Source organism: Chaetodon auriga, chromosome 9, assembly GCF_051107435.1.
Source record: "Chaetodon auriga isolate fChaAug3 chromosome 9, fChaAug3.hap1, whole genome shotgun sequence".
Taxonomy (NCBI): domain Eukaryota; kingdom Metazoa; phylum Chordata; class Actinopteri; order Chaetodontiformes; family Chaetodontidae; genus Chaetodon; species Chaetodon auriga.
In genome coordinates this window covers 10,323,397-10,341,099 of record NC_135082.1, presented here as the reverse complement: position 1 = coordinate 10,341,099, position 17,703 = coordinate 10,323,397, and the positions used below count along the sequence as shown (strand labels likewise).

The following is a 17,703-nucleotide window of genomic DNA, read 5'->3' as shown; positions in this document are numbered from 1 at the left end:
TCATTTGCAATCCATTTGCCTTTCAGTTAGACTGAGACAAAGACTGAGCTCCAGAACACAAGAGGTAAGACTGAGAGAGAGAGAGAGAGAGAGAGAGAGAGAGAGAGAGAGAGAGAGAGAGAGAGAGAGCCACCCCTCACATCCCACCATTGTCCAGCTTCCTCCAGGCTTCAGACCCAGGGCTTCCTCAGGACATGGGACAAAGCAGTTGGTTACTTCAATAAAAACAGAACACACACACACACACAGATACTGCAATGGGTACAGACCATAAGATATTTGAATATTATCAAGTGAGCTCAGCCAGTGACATACTGCACTTCAGATATAGGGCCGCTAAACTGTATTATCACTACATTATGTGTGTGTGTTTGTGTGTGTGTGTGTGTGTGTGTGTGTGTGTGGGAGTGTATGACCTCACAAACCTTAACAGCTTTTTCAACAAATTTTCTTCTGTTTTCAGGTCCAATACGTTGGCGTATTGTTAACAGGATTAACAGAAATCCTTTAATTTCTCTGTCGCTGACTTTTTGTTGCAGTTGTTCAACTTTATGTAAAGGTGATTTGACTTGAAGACTGACTGAGCCTGCCCGGGAAACAGAGGATGGGTGTTTCACCTTTAGATGGAGGTCTTTCCACACTGACATCACTGAACCTATTGAGTGTAAAACAGCACTGAGCCAGCATGCAGGACAGTTCTGCTATGAATCACACAAAGCCAAAGAGTTGGCATAAACTCGGTGTGAGCTATGTGGTCTGGCCTAACTTGACTGTCAAGGCAATTACTGTGACTCGACAACCAAACACATCAGAGTATCTGCGTCAACAGTTTCCCAATTAACTTGTCCTCCTCAACAAGCAGCTCCGCCGTCAATAATCCAATTTACTAATTTGCTTACGTAGACTTTCCAGAAGAGGGCGGTGTCATAACAGTTTTAGCAACAAACCCTGCCCAGCAAAGCACACCAACAAGTCGTTTGATAAAGGCTCTCCAGACTCCTTACATCGATCTGCTTCAAGGACTCTTTGTAGCTCTCTTCAAAGGTTACTGATCCGTGTAGTTCTGCCCAATTTCAAATGACGTGACTCATTCTTAAATTCATTTCAAATGCTTCAAACGGTGATATTTTCTATCTCAGCCCTCATCTCGTGTGTGAAATGAATTAAAGCTGAGACTGATGACTTTGGAGCACTTAACACTTCTTGCAGCGTGATGTAGGGACAGCGTCCCCACAGCGTCCACAGCAGTCCGGAGTGACGTCGCTTAACCCAGGACAAAAAGAGAGAGCAGCCAAGTCACCCACACACAGACAGAGCAATACCGGAAATACGGCTATTTTTCTTTCGCAATAAAATCATACAAATTTGATTACTTGGCCTCCAGGTCCAAGTGGCATCAAGCGGGCTGCTTAAAGGACATAATATGACAGCTGCAGTACATCCTATTAGGCATGTGCAAGTATAGAGGGAGTTGTCTGCTTTCCAATGGATGGAGCTGGTGTAGCAACACAGATTTAGTGTGTAGGGGGAAGAAATGACCACACATCGTTAACATCGTGTTTCATTTATGTCATTCACTTAATCCCTTAATAACATTTTAAACTGATTGTAAATTATCTAGAGGAATGTAGTTTAGGATTGCCCCTTCAAATGTGCTTAATCTGAATGGGAGTGTTTTGAGAGGTTTATTAATAACACCATAATATTGTAATTAATGCCATTTGGCCAGATTTCATGTGTAAATGAAGTAACCTTTAAAATCTACTTACATTTATATTTAACAGCTTTTGAAATCAAAGTAGTTTTAAGGGTTTAGTTTTGGTCTTTGGGGTCCTTACCCTAACAACATATGAAACTGATATTAACAGATCATACAAGCATATAAAATTAAAGTCAATTCAGGAAAGAGTCATGTACTGCTTGAAATGCAAGGGCTTCTGGAATTATGTGTGATGCTCTTTTATGGGTTTTGTTTTTGCTTGCTCAGACTACTGGAGTTATCTCTGGCAAACATACACAACCCCTTGATATCAAAATATGTACAACATAAAGAGTTAAGAATAAGATAAAGGTAGTCTATTCTCTTAAGCTGTTTAGAACCCAGACCGCTGTGAAGACGTTGACTTGTTGATTTTATTTTGAAAGTATCGGCCGGAACAGGTGTGCTGTGTCTGTGTCGGCGGTGTGAGCGGCGCGCGGTGACAGCAGCAGAACACCGCCGGGAGAGCGCGGCGGAGCTGGAATCAGCCAGGAGCGAAAATGTGAAGGTGGAATTCGACTGAGCAGCATTGTGTTGTAACTGCCGCCTGTTCCTCTGAAAAATACAAAAAAAAAAAGAAAAAAAACAACAGCAAAAAACACACACAGCTGACATTCCCACACAGCAGGAACAGGAGCTTTACTTGGATTTTATCACTGGGAATATCCTCGCTTTATTTTTCTTTTCTTGTCCGTTTTTTGCAGCTCTCTCTCGGGCTCCGTCCACCTTGTCAGAAATTGACTGGAAGCAGTGTTGCGGAGAGTGAGGAGCATCATTTACGTTCACTGGATATTCATTTTTAATGACACCGTGGAAGGAGTAAACTGCTCCGTGAAGATCTCCTCTCGCTTTATGGGATTATTCTCGACGAAGGCGCTTTGTTTTGGATAAAAACACGCTGGGCATCATGAGTTCCAGTGGTAAGTCCATTCTTGCGCGCTCCATCTCTCCACTTGGAGCGCAAGGACAATACCTACAGATGAGAGGGGAACTATGAACAATGGTAGCTTGCATGTGATGGAACAGACTACACAAAGTGCTAACTTAAAAAAAAGATGCAAATCAAGGTTCAATCCATGTAATTTCACCATAATTTTCACCATGTAATATTCAATTTCAATGCCCACTTAAATTGTGATTTTCATTTACATCCAGGAAAAAAAAAAATCATGTGAAACCAGGCTTTCAATAGACTTGCAGCAGGTTTAGAGGGGAGAGAGAGCTAAATATAACTGGAGGTCAAAGTAGCATTTGCCCATAGTTCATCCACAGAGGAGGAGGATTCTTCATCCACACAACAGCTGTTGCTTGGACCCTCCCATACTCTGCTTCACTCCTCTGTCACTTCCCTTTCATCCTCTCTCCTTCCTCATCCTCTTTGCCAGCACCACCAGTGGTACATGACCTCCACTGGGAGACCACCCAGGCTGTCAGCTGTCGCCTCTTCATGGAAGTCCACCTGTCTTCTGACACATTGGTTCCTGGAGCGGGAAACCCTTAAGCTGGAGGTTTCTCACCTGACCGCTGGCTTGGTCTCATGGAGTTGTCATGCAGCACATGACAAATAAGCCTGACAGCCTGAGGGCTTCTGTCATGCTTACCCTAGACTGGCCCAGGGGCTGCCATGATGCTAAGCTGACCTTGTATCAGCTGACTGTGACCCTGATCCTCTGTCAGCTGAATCAGGGCTTTCCCTGCAGGGCTCACGGGTCAGCTGTGTGTGCATGTGCACGCCTGTGTGCACGCCTCCACTCTGTTGTGTTTACAAGTTCTCGCTGGTTGATTTGCAAAGCGGACCTCTTGGATCTCCAAGGGAAGACTTTTTAAAGAAAATTCCCCAGTTGTCACTTTGCTGTCAGTAAGGCCAGTTGAGGTTGATGTGTGCCAGGTGCTCCGTCATGTGCTTTCTGTCCTCCCTCTCCTGTCCTCTGTGTCTACAGGAGGAACCGGGTATTACTGCATCATTCATAATCTAGCCTGTCATTGTGTGGCACTACATTATTCATCCAGTGCTCTTAACCCTCTGGTGCCGAGCCTTGCCTGCCTGCCAGCTCCGGTGAGGCGCGTGCTGCTGGAGTGGTGTCGCAGCTCCTCGCTTGCTGAGGAAATGTGTAGAATTCTTTTGTTAAGCTTCAAAACGCTTTTCTCAGCTGACAACAAGAGGGGGGAGGAGCCACATGCAGCCAGCATGTGGAGAGCTGTCACAGGCTCTCCTGATTAAAAAGCATGTGCTCACGCAGAAATGCATACAAATACACACGACAGTACCTCAACCTGTGGTTATACCGGTTGAGCATGTCTGCATTTAACCGTGTGTGTGTGTGTGTGTGTGTGTGTGTGTGTCACAGCAGGCAGATGGTGGTGTGACATGTGTCTGTGGTCTAGCTGTAGGCATAAAAACACAGCAGGCATCAGAGCTGAGGAAAGAACATCTCCTCTCCTCTGCTCTCCTCACTCCCATCCCTCCATTCAGTCAGACATATGTTCCCCTCCACTCTCAACACTCTCAAGGTTTGGACATGAATGGGCCTGTTAGGCTGGGCTGCGCGCACCGTTTTCCGCTGCATTGGGTGTGATAGCCCAGAGGCCATCGACACACATGGAGTAATTACACAGCGCTCTGACTGTCTGTCTTCATCTTCTGGGCCTTCTATCTCTCATGGTCATTGGGTTTTGCCTGTGTGTGTCCGCTCAGACTCCTATTTTCTGCCTGGCTGGCAGACGAGGCAGGGCTGTGCGCGTTATCAGGTTAGTTTCTGGTGGAAAGGACCCCGGTTGAACATATACTGAGAAAGAAATACTGATTTCTGATAATCACCTGAGAGTAAAGATGCAGTTTTGCAAAACTTGGGCCGAACTGATGTAATGGGCCGTTTCTGAGATGCAGTGTATGTACAGTATGTGTCAAGTGTTTCAGGGGAGTGATAAAACACATGTTGATCAATATACTGATCATTGAGCTCAGGGACCTGAGGGGTTCTGCAGAGCCATACATCAAAGACAGCACTGACAGCTCTCCACCTCTATCCTTCTCAATATATACCAGAGAGATCTCAGGCATCATACAAAATGCATCCAAAAAGCACTCCCACTTGGGCGTCTTAACTTTGAAGAGACAAGCTGCAGCTCATGCAACCTAATGATTAAGATATATGTTTTGAATGCACGATAAGCATGGAAATGAGCAGCACTTTGAGTCGCAATTTCCATTGTGCATTTTGCTCAGCTGTTTAGTCTCACCCATTGTCTTTTAAGCCACACTGGCTGTTGTGCTGTGGAAAACAATGTTAGCCTTTCGACTGCTCAGGTCTCCATTTTGATCCAGACTGAAGTATCTCAAATGCTGTTGGATGGATTTCCATTAGATTTGCTACAGATATTCATTGCACCCAGAGGATGTATCCGAATGACTTTTGTGATTCTTGTGCTTCTCATCTACCGCCACCAGCTGCTCAAAGTTTTCTCTCAGTAATAGATGGACACTCATGGTCACCAATCAATAAATCCTAGGATTTTGCTCATCACCTGACTTTAAATCCTGCTCCACCATGATTGTCCAGGACTGGTAATGATCACATACCTGTTTAACGAATGACATTCCCATCAGCCTCACCTGCACTATGTGTTTAGTATTAATTAGCAAATTTTGGCTGATGTTAGCATCTAGCTTAAACAGTTAAAAGAGCATGTTATTCTATCATTTGGTTGATATGAATGAATTAAATGTAACGTCACTTGTTTTATGAATTTTCTAGAGATGTGTCCATATCTTAAAACACAGTAGAATCGGGCATATCCTCAAAATCATAATGACTGCTTGTTTGGGAACCATGAATATTCATCGAAAATTTAATGCTAAGTGATTTTAAAGGTACAATATCTTTGTCTGAAGAGCATGAATGAACAGAATGATCCGATGACCCACGGACGGTGAGTGTCTTTAGGTCCTGTTTGTAGAAGGGAAAAAATAAATAAATGCATAAATACACAGGACAGCATTATTTGAAATGATGGATATTTTCTGTGCTGTTTTGGTGTCAGTTGTGCTTCTTATGTTTTATGAGAGGAATGAGTTTGAACACGGGTCGACAGGGAGGCGAGCTGTATCATATATGATTCCTGCGCTTGTGCCTCATCTGGTGAGCAGTCCAAACCAGCGCCAAACACCATTTATCACTGGCACAGCCAGACACCTTAGTTCAATAACACAGAGAACAAAGGTGGGAGACAAAGATGCACAGATGCAAACACAGATGCTGGGATGCACACATGAATATTCAGAGTACACAGTCATGTACGACTGGCCTGTATTTACAGACCAATATAAAATTAGGCACATGTTTTTCTTGCTCATTTGCAGCTACAATTACTATAGTTACCAAATTGGTATTCAGTGTGTTTTGTGCAAAGAAAGGAAACGATGAAGACTGCATGGAAATACCATTCAGATGCTGTTGCCCTTGCTTAAGATCTTTTATAATTTAAATGAACAGAATAAAAATAAGGCTTACTCAGATCAAAGCTACACCATTGTGGCTGTGGCTTTATATTGTGTCATCAAGGTTGCCATCTCCATGACCTTGGCTTCTGGTAGGATTGAGTTATCATTCAGACTGTCAGTAGCAGTCTGACCCTTCTCTCTCTCCATAGAGTGATGTCTGTGATACCACTGGACAGTGTCATTGCTCTGATGAATGTTTCTGGTCAAAGCCCTGACAGAAACGAAGGGAGATAAAGTGGGGGTTGGGTGGGCGTCACCTGGTCATCGGCTGAATTCGATTATGGACAAGAAAGACATGCTTCTGTAATATACAGTGCTGATTGTCCATATTAAGAACATGTTGTGTTCCGTAGATTGACCTTAAAGCAGATTCACAGCATTTTAACCTGCAGAAAAACATGAATGAATAAGAGATGTTATGAGGCTTGCATCTGGGTGTACTACTTACACAACATAATGTGTCTAGTGCTGGGCCCTCAGTGGATCTGAGGTTAGGATGAGACTCTTAGTGGAACAATATTCTTTTAAATTTTCCACCAAGACAAATAAGTGATATTAGCCATTGAGCATTGCTGCTTGCTGGTTGGATACGGTGACAGCAGAAGACGTGTGTGGTAGGAATGTCTGCCACCACGGAAAACTTCGATCATAGGATAGATTTTGCTTTTGGCTCAGAAAATGCTGAAACCTTTAATTTGAAAAACTCTTCAGCTGAGTTTCTGACGTTTGTCTCTTTGCACTCAGTGACACTGGCTCGCAGTCATGGACAAGATGTGCATGGCTTGTGAAGGTTTGTTCAATAGAGTAAGCTACTAGTTGAAGATTAGCAGCTTAGCAAGCACCACAGTAGGACACATCTGGATAATAGTCCTCTGTAGCAGAATGCTGTTGCTTGGGTTGTAGACATTGGTTTATGAACATTTAAGCTCCAGGTAGGTATCACTAATATAAGTGGCTTAGTGTGAATGGGCTGAATTAGACTTAGACTAGACTGCAGTCTGGGCACACCAGACATTCATGTAAAGTTGTCCCTCGTAAACTCGTGTTGAAAGACGGCACATTTTCACTTGAATAATTCATCTCAAATCCACATTGTCTTCCAATTGCTTCTCTTTGATTTTAGCCCTAGTCTTCACTCCACTCACTCGTCACCATTGATCTCCCAGCATCCCTTGTGACTGAGCGCCCACCATGTTCTTACTCTGGGCTGTCAGGTCAGGGGCAGAAATAGCAGCAGCCTCTCTGTCCCTGGGGACGCTGTCGGCCTCTCTGGCCCTGGTCCTGTTCTTATCACCTGTCTGCCCGGGGCTGTATTCTCCTGGGGCGCTTGCCACTGCTTTGGAGTCAGTGGATTACACCTGCAGTCTGGTGACTATCATTAGAAGAGTGACTCAACACCTCAACATGGGAGAGGATATGGAGGGTTGTTCTAGAGCTCTGTAATGGGTTTAGACAGGGAGAGCTTGGCTGTGTTCGATGAGAATGAACGCCATGACACAATTTGAGTTATATAAGCTCCAGAGCTGATTGTGCACCAGGATTCGCTGCTGAGGTGTGGCTTTTCATCACGCACACCCAACAAGTTAAAAAAAGCATCACATTCATTGAAATATATTTGTTGAAAATTTGCTGGAATCTTTACAGTTTCCTCTGCCTTGAATACTGCTTAAGTATGTGTTGACTATCTTCATTCAACACCTTGTTTAGCAACTTTGCCTGGCTGTCAGACTGTGCCAGAGGTTTGTTTTGACCCAGTTTCAGAAGGTCAGCATTGTTAAATAAACGTCCTGTGTTTTTCCAGTAGGTGCTGGCACAGGATTGCTTGTGCTGCCTTTAGTTACCATTATCTCTCATTCACACCTGATTGGATCAGTGTTGGCCATTTGGTTTCACGACAAAAAAAGATTGGCTTCTCTCACCTGGTCACACACAGACACACAGACATGCACACACACACGCACACGCACACATGCACGCACGCACACACACACACACACACACACACACACACACACACACACACACACACACACACAAATGCTTTTCCAAGAGTGCCATTTGACAGGCAGGGTAGTGGGCCCCAGTGGTGCTGCCAACATTGTGAGGGAAACAATGAACTAACACAGACTTGAATGTGGGAGACTGGGTGTGGGAATTAATCATACTTGCATATTTGCAGTGCCCACAGTCCTGTCTTGAACAGGAAAATAAACAACTGCAGTCATATACTCTCTCTTGCACTCATGGATCTATGTGTGGCCTCACACTCAGTGCACATACTGTAGCCTACACTATGTATGGAGCGTGCAAAGAGTGCTCTGGCTATGAAGCGTGCAAGGCTGTTAGACTTTTTAAGTGCTGCGAGTCCTTCAGGAATCATCCAGTGAAATGGAATCAGTAGCTCTGTCACGCCAGCTCATGTGCTGGTGCTGCTCCGACTGAAGCAGCAAAGTCCTTCAGTCACCGATTCAGGTAGGCAGTATGGCCAGCTGGTTACCCTGCAATTATATACCCCCTTACACAGTGTAGGACCACTCACTTGCTCCTTAAGGAATATGGAGCAAAATAAGACACTCTGAACCCAGCTGTTCTGGCACAGTCTTAGTAGTGAGAGGCTGGTTTTTCTCTGCTTGTGGATGCAAGAGAGTCTGTTTATAGCCTAGAGGAGTAGATGGACCTTTAAAGGGCCTCTATTACCCTGAGAGGTCTTAGACAAAATCATTTTCTGAACTAATTTAAGATCAAATTAATCTATCATTTTGACCTTTTCCTTGCATTCATTCCATTACTGTTAAGGATGTATGTAAGAGCTTGCTTTCCTGACAATGTGAAATAGCTATCAGGCTTCCAGGAGTCTGACTTGTAACCTAATGCATAATGAAGTAAGGGGATCCGTCCACTTTCTAACCTGACGCAGCAGTGTGTGTGTGTGTGTGTGTGTGTGTGTGTGTGTGTGTGTGTGTGTGTGTGTGTGCATCAGTCAGCCTCTATGAGTGTGTGAAAAATAAAGACAGTGGGAGAGAAAGCCTGGAGCTTACCCACCTTACAGAGGTGTCAGACCTCACAGCTTCAGAACAAGTGTTGACAGAGCTACACACTGATCTTATTGTGTGAACTGCACACAGTACAGTCTGTAGTGTAGTCAGAGCACCAGTTCTGGCGGTGGTTTGCTGCATGCGTTGGACAAACTTTAAAACATGTAAAGCAGTTTTGTTGTGCTCAATGCTAATCCTTTACAATTTCAAATTAATACAGTGTTATTATGTCCATTAGGACAGGTTGGCCTACATTTCATATTATGTTGTTTTGCAACGCTAGACAGGCGTAGCAGCAGTTGCTAAGTGGCATGATCTGATCAATGCATGATCTGATCTCGCCGTGCTGGTATTGTTCCTTTAACATCATAATTATGTTGCTGCAGGACCATCATTGCAACTGACCAGTCACATTGTTGTCATGTCACAGCTTAGCGGTAAAAAATTGATTAATTATGATGTTGGAGGAACAACATAAACACGGCGATATCAGATAAACCCTTAGGGCACAAGCCAGTTCAGCTTGTAAAATAGTTGAGTTCAATAGAAATAGAATATTAAATCTGTGTCTTTTTGTCTTCAGCAGCTTATCATCAAGGCTCTGCAGGCAGTGAACGAAGTTCTGGGTCAATCCGCTGCCAGCGATGTCGGGAAGTATGCAAAGGAGAGGTGGTACGAGTACAGGACACCCACTTTCACGTCAAGTGTTTCACCTGCACCGGTAAGACATGGGAACCTGCAGTGGGTTGCAGCAGCATAATGATAATAAACACTCCACTAACAGTGCTTGTCACAGGAAGTGAAAACATCTTCAGAGCGTTTTGGTTAGTTCGGACTTCATCTGAGTAGTTAAGATGAACCTTATGTCTGCATACGACACAGCTTTAGTATCAAACTAATTGGTGTCAACGTATAATGCAGTGTGGAATTTGAACCCTAACTTAAGAGAGAACGTAGGTATATCTGGTGCAACAGGCCACTGATCCAACACAATATAACATAACACATAACAACACAACACAGCAAGTGTTAGAGCAGACAGCAGCTGTGATGACTGCACAAAAACAGGCGTGGTCCTCATCATAAATGTTGTTAACGTTAAATAAGATGGGATTCCAGTTGACCAGAAACAAGACATCAACCTTGGTCACTAACGTCCATACACACACCCACACATGCTGACAGATATACACTATATCCCCTCGTTCATCCATCTCCTAGTGTTCATGCTGAGTGCTGCTTTTAGCTCACGGTGGGGATTGGAGCGGATCAGAGAGGCCTTGCATGGGTCCTAGGCTCCTGCTAAGGTAGCTTGTTATTGGAGAGGATTTTCCCTCGGTTGTACGCTGTGGTCTAATGAGACTAACTCAACTAGCTTTGCAGTGCTACAGGTGAGCACTGCTGACCCACAAAAGATACAGTGGTGACATAATCTCACATCCTCTTACACCAGGAATAGGACGGCATGCGTTTCTCTTTTTGTGATGTTTTAAAAGGAATTTACCTTTGTTCTATAGTCTCTTTAAGATGTGGAATCTGTTGTAAAGCTTTGCCTAATTATCTGTTTAAAGGAATAGTTAGACATTTTGGGAAATATGCAACCAGCCAAGAAATAGGGTATACAGGTAAATGCAGGTAAAAACCAACAATATGTCAAACGTTTGCTCACATGTTGTAGACTATCAAGGCAAAACATTTTGCTGGGGTTTAATGCCGCAAGCAGTTTACATGAATGAAAATGTAAAAGTTAGGAGGCCGGTGATCTGGTCAATGGGATGGGTACTTTTTCTTTGGCTCTGCAAGATTGCAAAAACAACTTGAAAAATGACTCAGAGTTCTTTTCAGACATGACGCTGACATGTAAAATTGCCAGAACATTTTTAGATTTGAGTGCAGCGCTGAAAGGGGCTCATGGCAGTCAAGTGTCTGTGTAAATTAGATATCAAAAACCGAGGAATGCTATTTGTCTAGCTGCGGTGCAGCCTGGAGCAAGTGTGCACATTATGTTAATAATTCCATTTCTAAAGCAAAGACAGTCAGTCATGGGTTGCTTTCAGTCATTTGCACATGACTTTGAAAAAGCAACCAGATAGATTAAGAAGAAATGGCCTTCAACAGTCATCTAATCACACCCACATTTGCATAATTATAAACTTATCTGACATAATTTCTGCCAAATCTCTCCCACTTTGTTCATCAGCCTTCAGTCTTTCATCGGCTCAGCTGAGTTTGTGTGAGTCGGAGTTTATGTCACACAGGCTGTCTGTAAATGTCACACTTAACCCAAATGTATTTACTCTGCCAGTTTTCTAGTTTTAATAATTGAATAGTTTCGCAAATAATTCTAGTTTAATGCAAATTTCCCAAAATAGGCATCAGTTCTCATGTATCCTGATTTATTCAATATTTGAACCAATCTGTTTTTGAATTGAATTGTTGAATTGTTAATTGCTGATTATTCCTGCTTGTTCCATAGATCTGTTCATTTTCTTCCTGCTGGCTGCTGTCACAGCCACCTTTTATTTTTCATAAGATTGTTATGCTTCTACATGTATTGCTTTTCATTCAAATGTCCATCTTAGTCAATTATAGACTCTTGCAGTTTAAAAAAAAATGATGGTCAGCAAGTGCACATTTTAGATAATTTTACATAATTTATTAGATTTTTTTTAGATAATTTGTGTTAAAACAACTTGAAACATTAAATTGTCAGCCGCAGACAGCACCTTCAACCAAATCACGAAGCTAACATTAGCTTAATTAGCTAGCTAGTTGGCATTTCAGCTGACTGTTGCTTGTTATGAGAAAAACTTTTCAGAGGCTGTGCTGAAAATGACTCAGCTCAGGTGGACATTTTACTTCAGAAACTTTGCTGGGCAATCTTCCAAAGCAGTTTTTTATATAGAAATCAGGTGTTGGGTGGCTGTTGTCGAGGAGAAGAAGCTGAGTTGTGTTTCTGTGTGAGCTGCACTACACTGTTGCTGCTCGACAGTACATAAACTCACTGAAGGCTATTCATTGGAGGGCTGTGGTTACATGTTCCCTACGTGTAGCCGTCACACACATGAAAACACATAGTACACATATACACACACATGCACTCAAGCATACCAGCGTGCACATCCATACATGTGTGCACGCTCGCTGTGGTTGTGAGGGGTTGCTGTGGTAACGGTGTGAAGGGGCACCCGGGCCCTGGTTGGTGGATATTCTCAGCATCTCTATGGTGCTATTAACCAATCGTAAGGCGCTATTCTGTGCCCCAGAGAAAAAGGGGGGTGAACACAGGAAGCGAGCAGAAAAGAGAAGAAGAAGGGGGATGGGGTTGCTGTTTGTGTCACCTAAACATTACATCATCACTTGAGTGTAACACCAATGTGATTCTCACTTGCTCTTCCTCCTTCCTACATTTCCCTCTCACTCATAGCGGCAGCAGAGTAATGAAAAACTGTCACCGTTGAGCATGATGTTAAATACACCTATCGGACTGCCCTTCCCTCTCATGTTCCAGAGAGCTCGCCACGTCCCATGAGGCAATGGGGCACTATTGTGTGGCCAGACTCTGCCATATCCCTGCCCATAATATCTGTGCTGTATGGGCCCCTGCTTTGCCAGCAGTTTTCTAAAGCTTTTATTGTTCAGTGTGCCCCTCACAGTCAAAGCTCCCTCACGTATAAACATGTTGCATGTTCTTTTGAACTTCATAAACTCCATTTATCCTCTGTTGTCTGTCTCACCTCTGCTTTTCATTTGCTCCCCTGTATATTTTCCAAGGCTCAATGGTTGTGTGTGCAGAAGCAGGATTTAAGATCGAATTTCTACGTTCTCTTCCATGGCTGTGTCGCTTTTTCTCTCTCTTTTTCTCCCTCTGTTTCCCTCTCTTGCTTTCTCCCTTTCTTTCCTGATGACAGTCACCCAAGCATGAAATCAATTTCTCATCTTGGGACAGGATGACATTGGCATGCGGGGTGTGCGATTTGGAGGCTAATGGCTAAACTGTATTACACCATCGCGACAATCCGCTGTCAGCAGCCAATTGCCTTATCTGTCAGATGTGTTTATGAACCCTAGGGTGTGTTTCAACATTTGATTTCATTCTTTGCTGAGCAATTTCTTCTCAGACAATCACCATGTGTACCCAGGTTTTATTGACCTTGACCAATGGTGTTGTGTGTGTCTCAGTGCCGGTGCAAAGCCATGACATAAAATCTTTGTAATTTCCCCCCATTTTTCCTCCTTCTTTTCCTTTTCTATCTTTATTTCTGTCTCTTTTTCCCACAAAAGGGCTGACTATGCCCTAACTGAATAGAGCGTCATACCAGTCTTAAACAGTCAGAGACACTTTGTTTAGCATGTAGAAATACTTACATCCATCCTGTCCGTCATTTTATCCTCCCTCTGTCTTTGCCCACACAACCACATTACCTTCTAGATGCCACATTATCATAATTCCTCTCTCATGCATTAGTCAGAAGAAGAACAGATCACTAATCATGTGCATTTAACCTCTCATTTGAACCCATTATAGAGCGGCTGATTATGGCATGAACAAGCAGCCACGCAATCAGCTCAAGAAAGAAGTCTGTGGAAAATGCTGAAGACAGAAGCCAGCTCACAGATTGATGCATCAAGTCCAGACATAGAGAAGGCAGTGGGGGTGTATGTGTGTGTGCGGATTATGTGGATCCCGTGGCACTTCTCAGTGTAGCAGCGGGCTGTGCTGTATGGATGATGTGGTGTTGTATTACCAGCAGACGGGCTGACTCGTGCATACTGGCCTAATGACATAGTGACCACATTTACCCTGCCTCCGAAGCATAATTGGCACTCTTAGGTTCCAACAGAAACAGCGTGGCCTGTCAGTGGCGCGAGTGCAAAGCTAACACACACATAAATCACATGCAGAGGCAAAAAGGGGCGCGTGTTTCCCTTGCAGTAAACTCACATATTAACAAAAAACACAGGAGCACAGAAATACACAAGCAGACAGAGACAGATGCAAACAGACACATTCACGCACAACCTGCCAGGCTCCTCTCTGTAGTTATTTATTTTCTCAGACAAAACTGATTTTTCTCATAAAACAGCGCTAAGGGGAATAGCAGGTTTACACAGACAGGTCAGATAAATACTTGGCTGCTCTGCTAATGCTCAGTTTCTAGCCGGTATTCTCACCAGGGCTTTTGTAAAATTGCAGCATCTTTGTCTTTTTCTCTGCAGACATGTTACAGTCAGTTCAGCCTCCCTTTGGATGCCACTAGCCCCCATCACTCAGCCTCTGTGTTAATAACATCATCCTACAGTCCTGTGCTGCCATTCTGTTCTCTGATGGCGAGGGAAAGACGGAGAGAGAGAGAGAGAGAGATAGTGGAGGAGACGGAGGGAGAGGAAAAGACAAATAACAAGAGGCGTGAAGAGAAAAACAAAGAGAGGTTATGAGAAGAAACAGAAAAAGAGACACAGCACAGAAAAAAGTGGGGGGGTTACAGGGAAGGGGAGCTTCCTGTAGCTATAGCAACCGCTGGCACGCTGGTCCAATCACCACGCCAATGCCTGGTTGCTAGGGAGAGATTCCGGCGGTGAGAGAGGGGAGCGCGGCAGGCGGCGCCGCTTTTCCCCGACGCCTCTCCGGGATCTGGGATAGATGACAGGGATTAGTCCTCCGCTTGTCTCGCTCAAGTGTCACCGTCCAGAGGGATTTTCACACACTGACGCCCTGTCTATTGTCTTTAAGTGTGTGTAAAATTGTGTGCGTGTGTGTGTGCCACGGTGAGGTGGAGCTGCTTAAGTGTCTGGCTCAGTGGAGGAATGATATCTGAATGATAAAGAGGATCGTTAAACCACAAACCCTGCTGTGTTAGACAAACACACACATACACCCACTAAACCAGTACATCTGTACTTATAGCTGGAGCTGGAGAGCATTTTTATTGCCTGTTACAGTACAAGGCCCCATGTCTCGCAGTTTGATTATGTCTGTGTGCCTGTGATCCCATTCACGCCTATTTTCCCTTGTCTTATCAGCCCTCAGAGGGTTAAAAGCCGAGGGCCTCGGCAGCGGGGCTGGTCTGCTGGTATGAAGGGACTCCACTGGGCAACCATCTGTCTCCATCAACTGCTGCAGCCAAATGCTAGGAGAACCCTGTCAGTCATGCACGACTTCTCTCTGCTCTAGCCTTTAGCTGCCTCCGTCCCCCTCTCCCTCTTTCTCCCTCTCCTGTTGCCTTTTTGTAAGACTACATCTCCTTCTGTTTTCTGTTACTGCTTTTCCTTTTTATAGCCACACTAGCAGCATGGCTCCAGGGAAGGCACTGACTTCGTTTACATGCACAAAACATTGAGTTTTTTTGCCCTTAATCAGACAAAAACAATATTCCTATTAAGCTGTTTATGTGGCTAATGAAAATTAATTTTCCTGTTTACACGCAGCCATGTTTACTGCGATTAACAAAATGGCATTAATAATGACATGCTTTGATTCGTTCAGCTACCTTCTTGAAAATGTACCCTTTGTGGTGTTTGTGCATATCCAAAAACCTGTTGATATCCCAGTCTTTCAAGTAGTTGTGTCTGCTTTTCTTTTGTGCATGCATCTGTGCCGCAGCCTCGCAAACTTTTAGCTAGACAACAGAGGTGACCATAAACAGGCAAGACGTCATGTGTCGCAAACTGCAGTAAAAACCCCAACTGAGATGCACATTCCTGTGCTGTATACATGTCCAATGAATGCTCCTAAAACCTGGATAATATTGGCAGAATATCTCAACAATTTTGGATAGATCATGGTTACATTTCACACAGGCGCTCATGATCTCCAGAGGATGAATCCTGCTGACTTTTCCTCAAGCCCCACCATGAGGTTGACATGTTCAGTTTTGTGAGCTGCGAACTGGGCTGCCATGACATTTTGAATGAGTTAATGAACTGGACTGTGTTGATTTCCTTTAGTGCCACCAGAAGCTCAAAGTTTTCACTTACTCAGTAAAATATCTATGTGATGGATTGACACCAAACTTTGGACAGACGTTCATTGTTCTCAGATGAAAATCCTGATGACTTTAGTGATCCCCTGACTTTTTCTCCAGCAGTTGATATTTTGGCACATAGTGAAATGGCTCAACAGCTAAGGAATGGATTTTTGCAAACTTTAGTCGAGATGTTCATGATGATCAGAGGATGAATCGTAATATCTTTGGTGATCCTCTGACTTTTCATCTGACGCCATCATCGGGTCAAAATGTGTCAATACTTCGTTTCATGACCAAAATAAATGGCACTCCCATTAGCCTCAGCTGTGCTTTGTGCTGAGTGCTAATTGGCAAATGTTAGCTGACAGCACCATGCCTGAGCACAGCCTCACAAAGCTGCTAGTGTGGTTGTAGACTTTTTTTGTTTCACTCCTCTTCCTGCCTGTCTGGCGGCCTCTTCTCCCACACTGTGATTTGGCACAACTTGAGAAAACTCGTTATTTACTCTTGAAGTGTGTCCTCCTGTCAGAGGGCTCGGATCCAGGGGACAGGGGGAGGGCAGAGGAGCCTGGGCCTTGGGTTGGTAGCACAGATGTGGGGGTGAATAGGTGAGTACCTCCCCTGCTGAAACTTGTCGCTGCCCCACTACATACTGCCCCTATTATGTTGAAAAAAGCCTCAGAAATTACATAATGCTGACAGCAGCCCTAAAACAATTAGAATGTGCAGCGGGGCTCCTTTGACATACTGTACAAAGCATGTCCATTTACTTCATAGCACATTATGAAGAACTAACAGTAGCATAATGATCTCAGGGAAGAGTCACAGTGAGAGAGACTGCAGGGGGAATGCGAGAGAGGGGAGTGTGAAAGAAAGGGAAGGTTGCATGGAGGTGCCGTCTCGTAATGAGAAAGATTTGGAAGCGGTCTTGAAACGGAAAGACAGAGAAAGAGAAGGGGAGGGGGGCGCTGGACTATTTTGGGGTTCCGGCCCGGGCCGACTTTGAGAAGAGAATTTTAATTGCGTCTGTTGGCTAGAGATAAATAGCCAATCATGCGGACCCCCTGTGGGTGTCTAATCAGTGCAGTTCTAATGACCACAGCTGCAGACACCAGCCTACATGCTAACCCCTAATCACCAGACTTATGATGTCTAGATGCTAACTTCCTGCGTTGCCAAAAACGAGCAGTATGAAGAAGGGATGCAGCGTCTTTCAGTTTCCCTCATTAGAGCATCATTCAGTGAAAGATCATAAATGAGCAAATAGATGAAATGAAGTCTTTGATGTAGTTTAGTCTTGCGCAGCTGATTGTGTTTGGTTTAGGAAGCTAACTGATGATAATTCCGACTTCATCTCCGTAAAATAACACATAATTCTCATGTAAACAAAACTTTTCACATAGGACTATGATTTTGAACTTTCCCATGAGTAGCTACAGT

General features: G+C 44.0%; 1 protein-coding gene across 7 annotated transcripts in view; it reads left to right on the top strand.

Moving 5' to 3' along the window:
• Positions 1-2,162: 2,162 nt before the first annotated feature.
• The window catches only part of ablim3 (actin binding LIM protein family, member 3), a 42,669-nt gene continuing 27,128 nt past the window's right edge, over positions 2,163-17,703 (top strand). For 4 of the 7 annotated variants that reach the window (XR_013077552.1, XR_013077550.1, XM_076738708.1 and 1 more), the window contains exons 1-2: positions 2,163-2,679; positions 9,879-10,016. Coding sequence is in view for 3 of the 7 variants with exons in the window: in XM_076738708.1 (XP_076594823.1) it covers positions 2,667-2,679; positions 9,879-10,016 (151 nt within the window). In the remaining 4 variants the exon portion in view is untranslated. The remainder of the gene's footprint in view (positions 2,680-9,878; positions 10,017-17,703) is intronic. The other 3 variants (XR_013077551.1, XM_076738707.1, XR_013077553.1) reach the window with 2 other exon arrangements.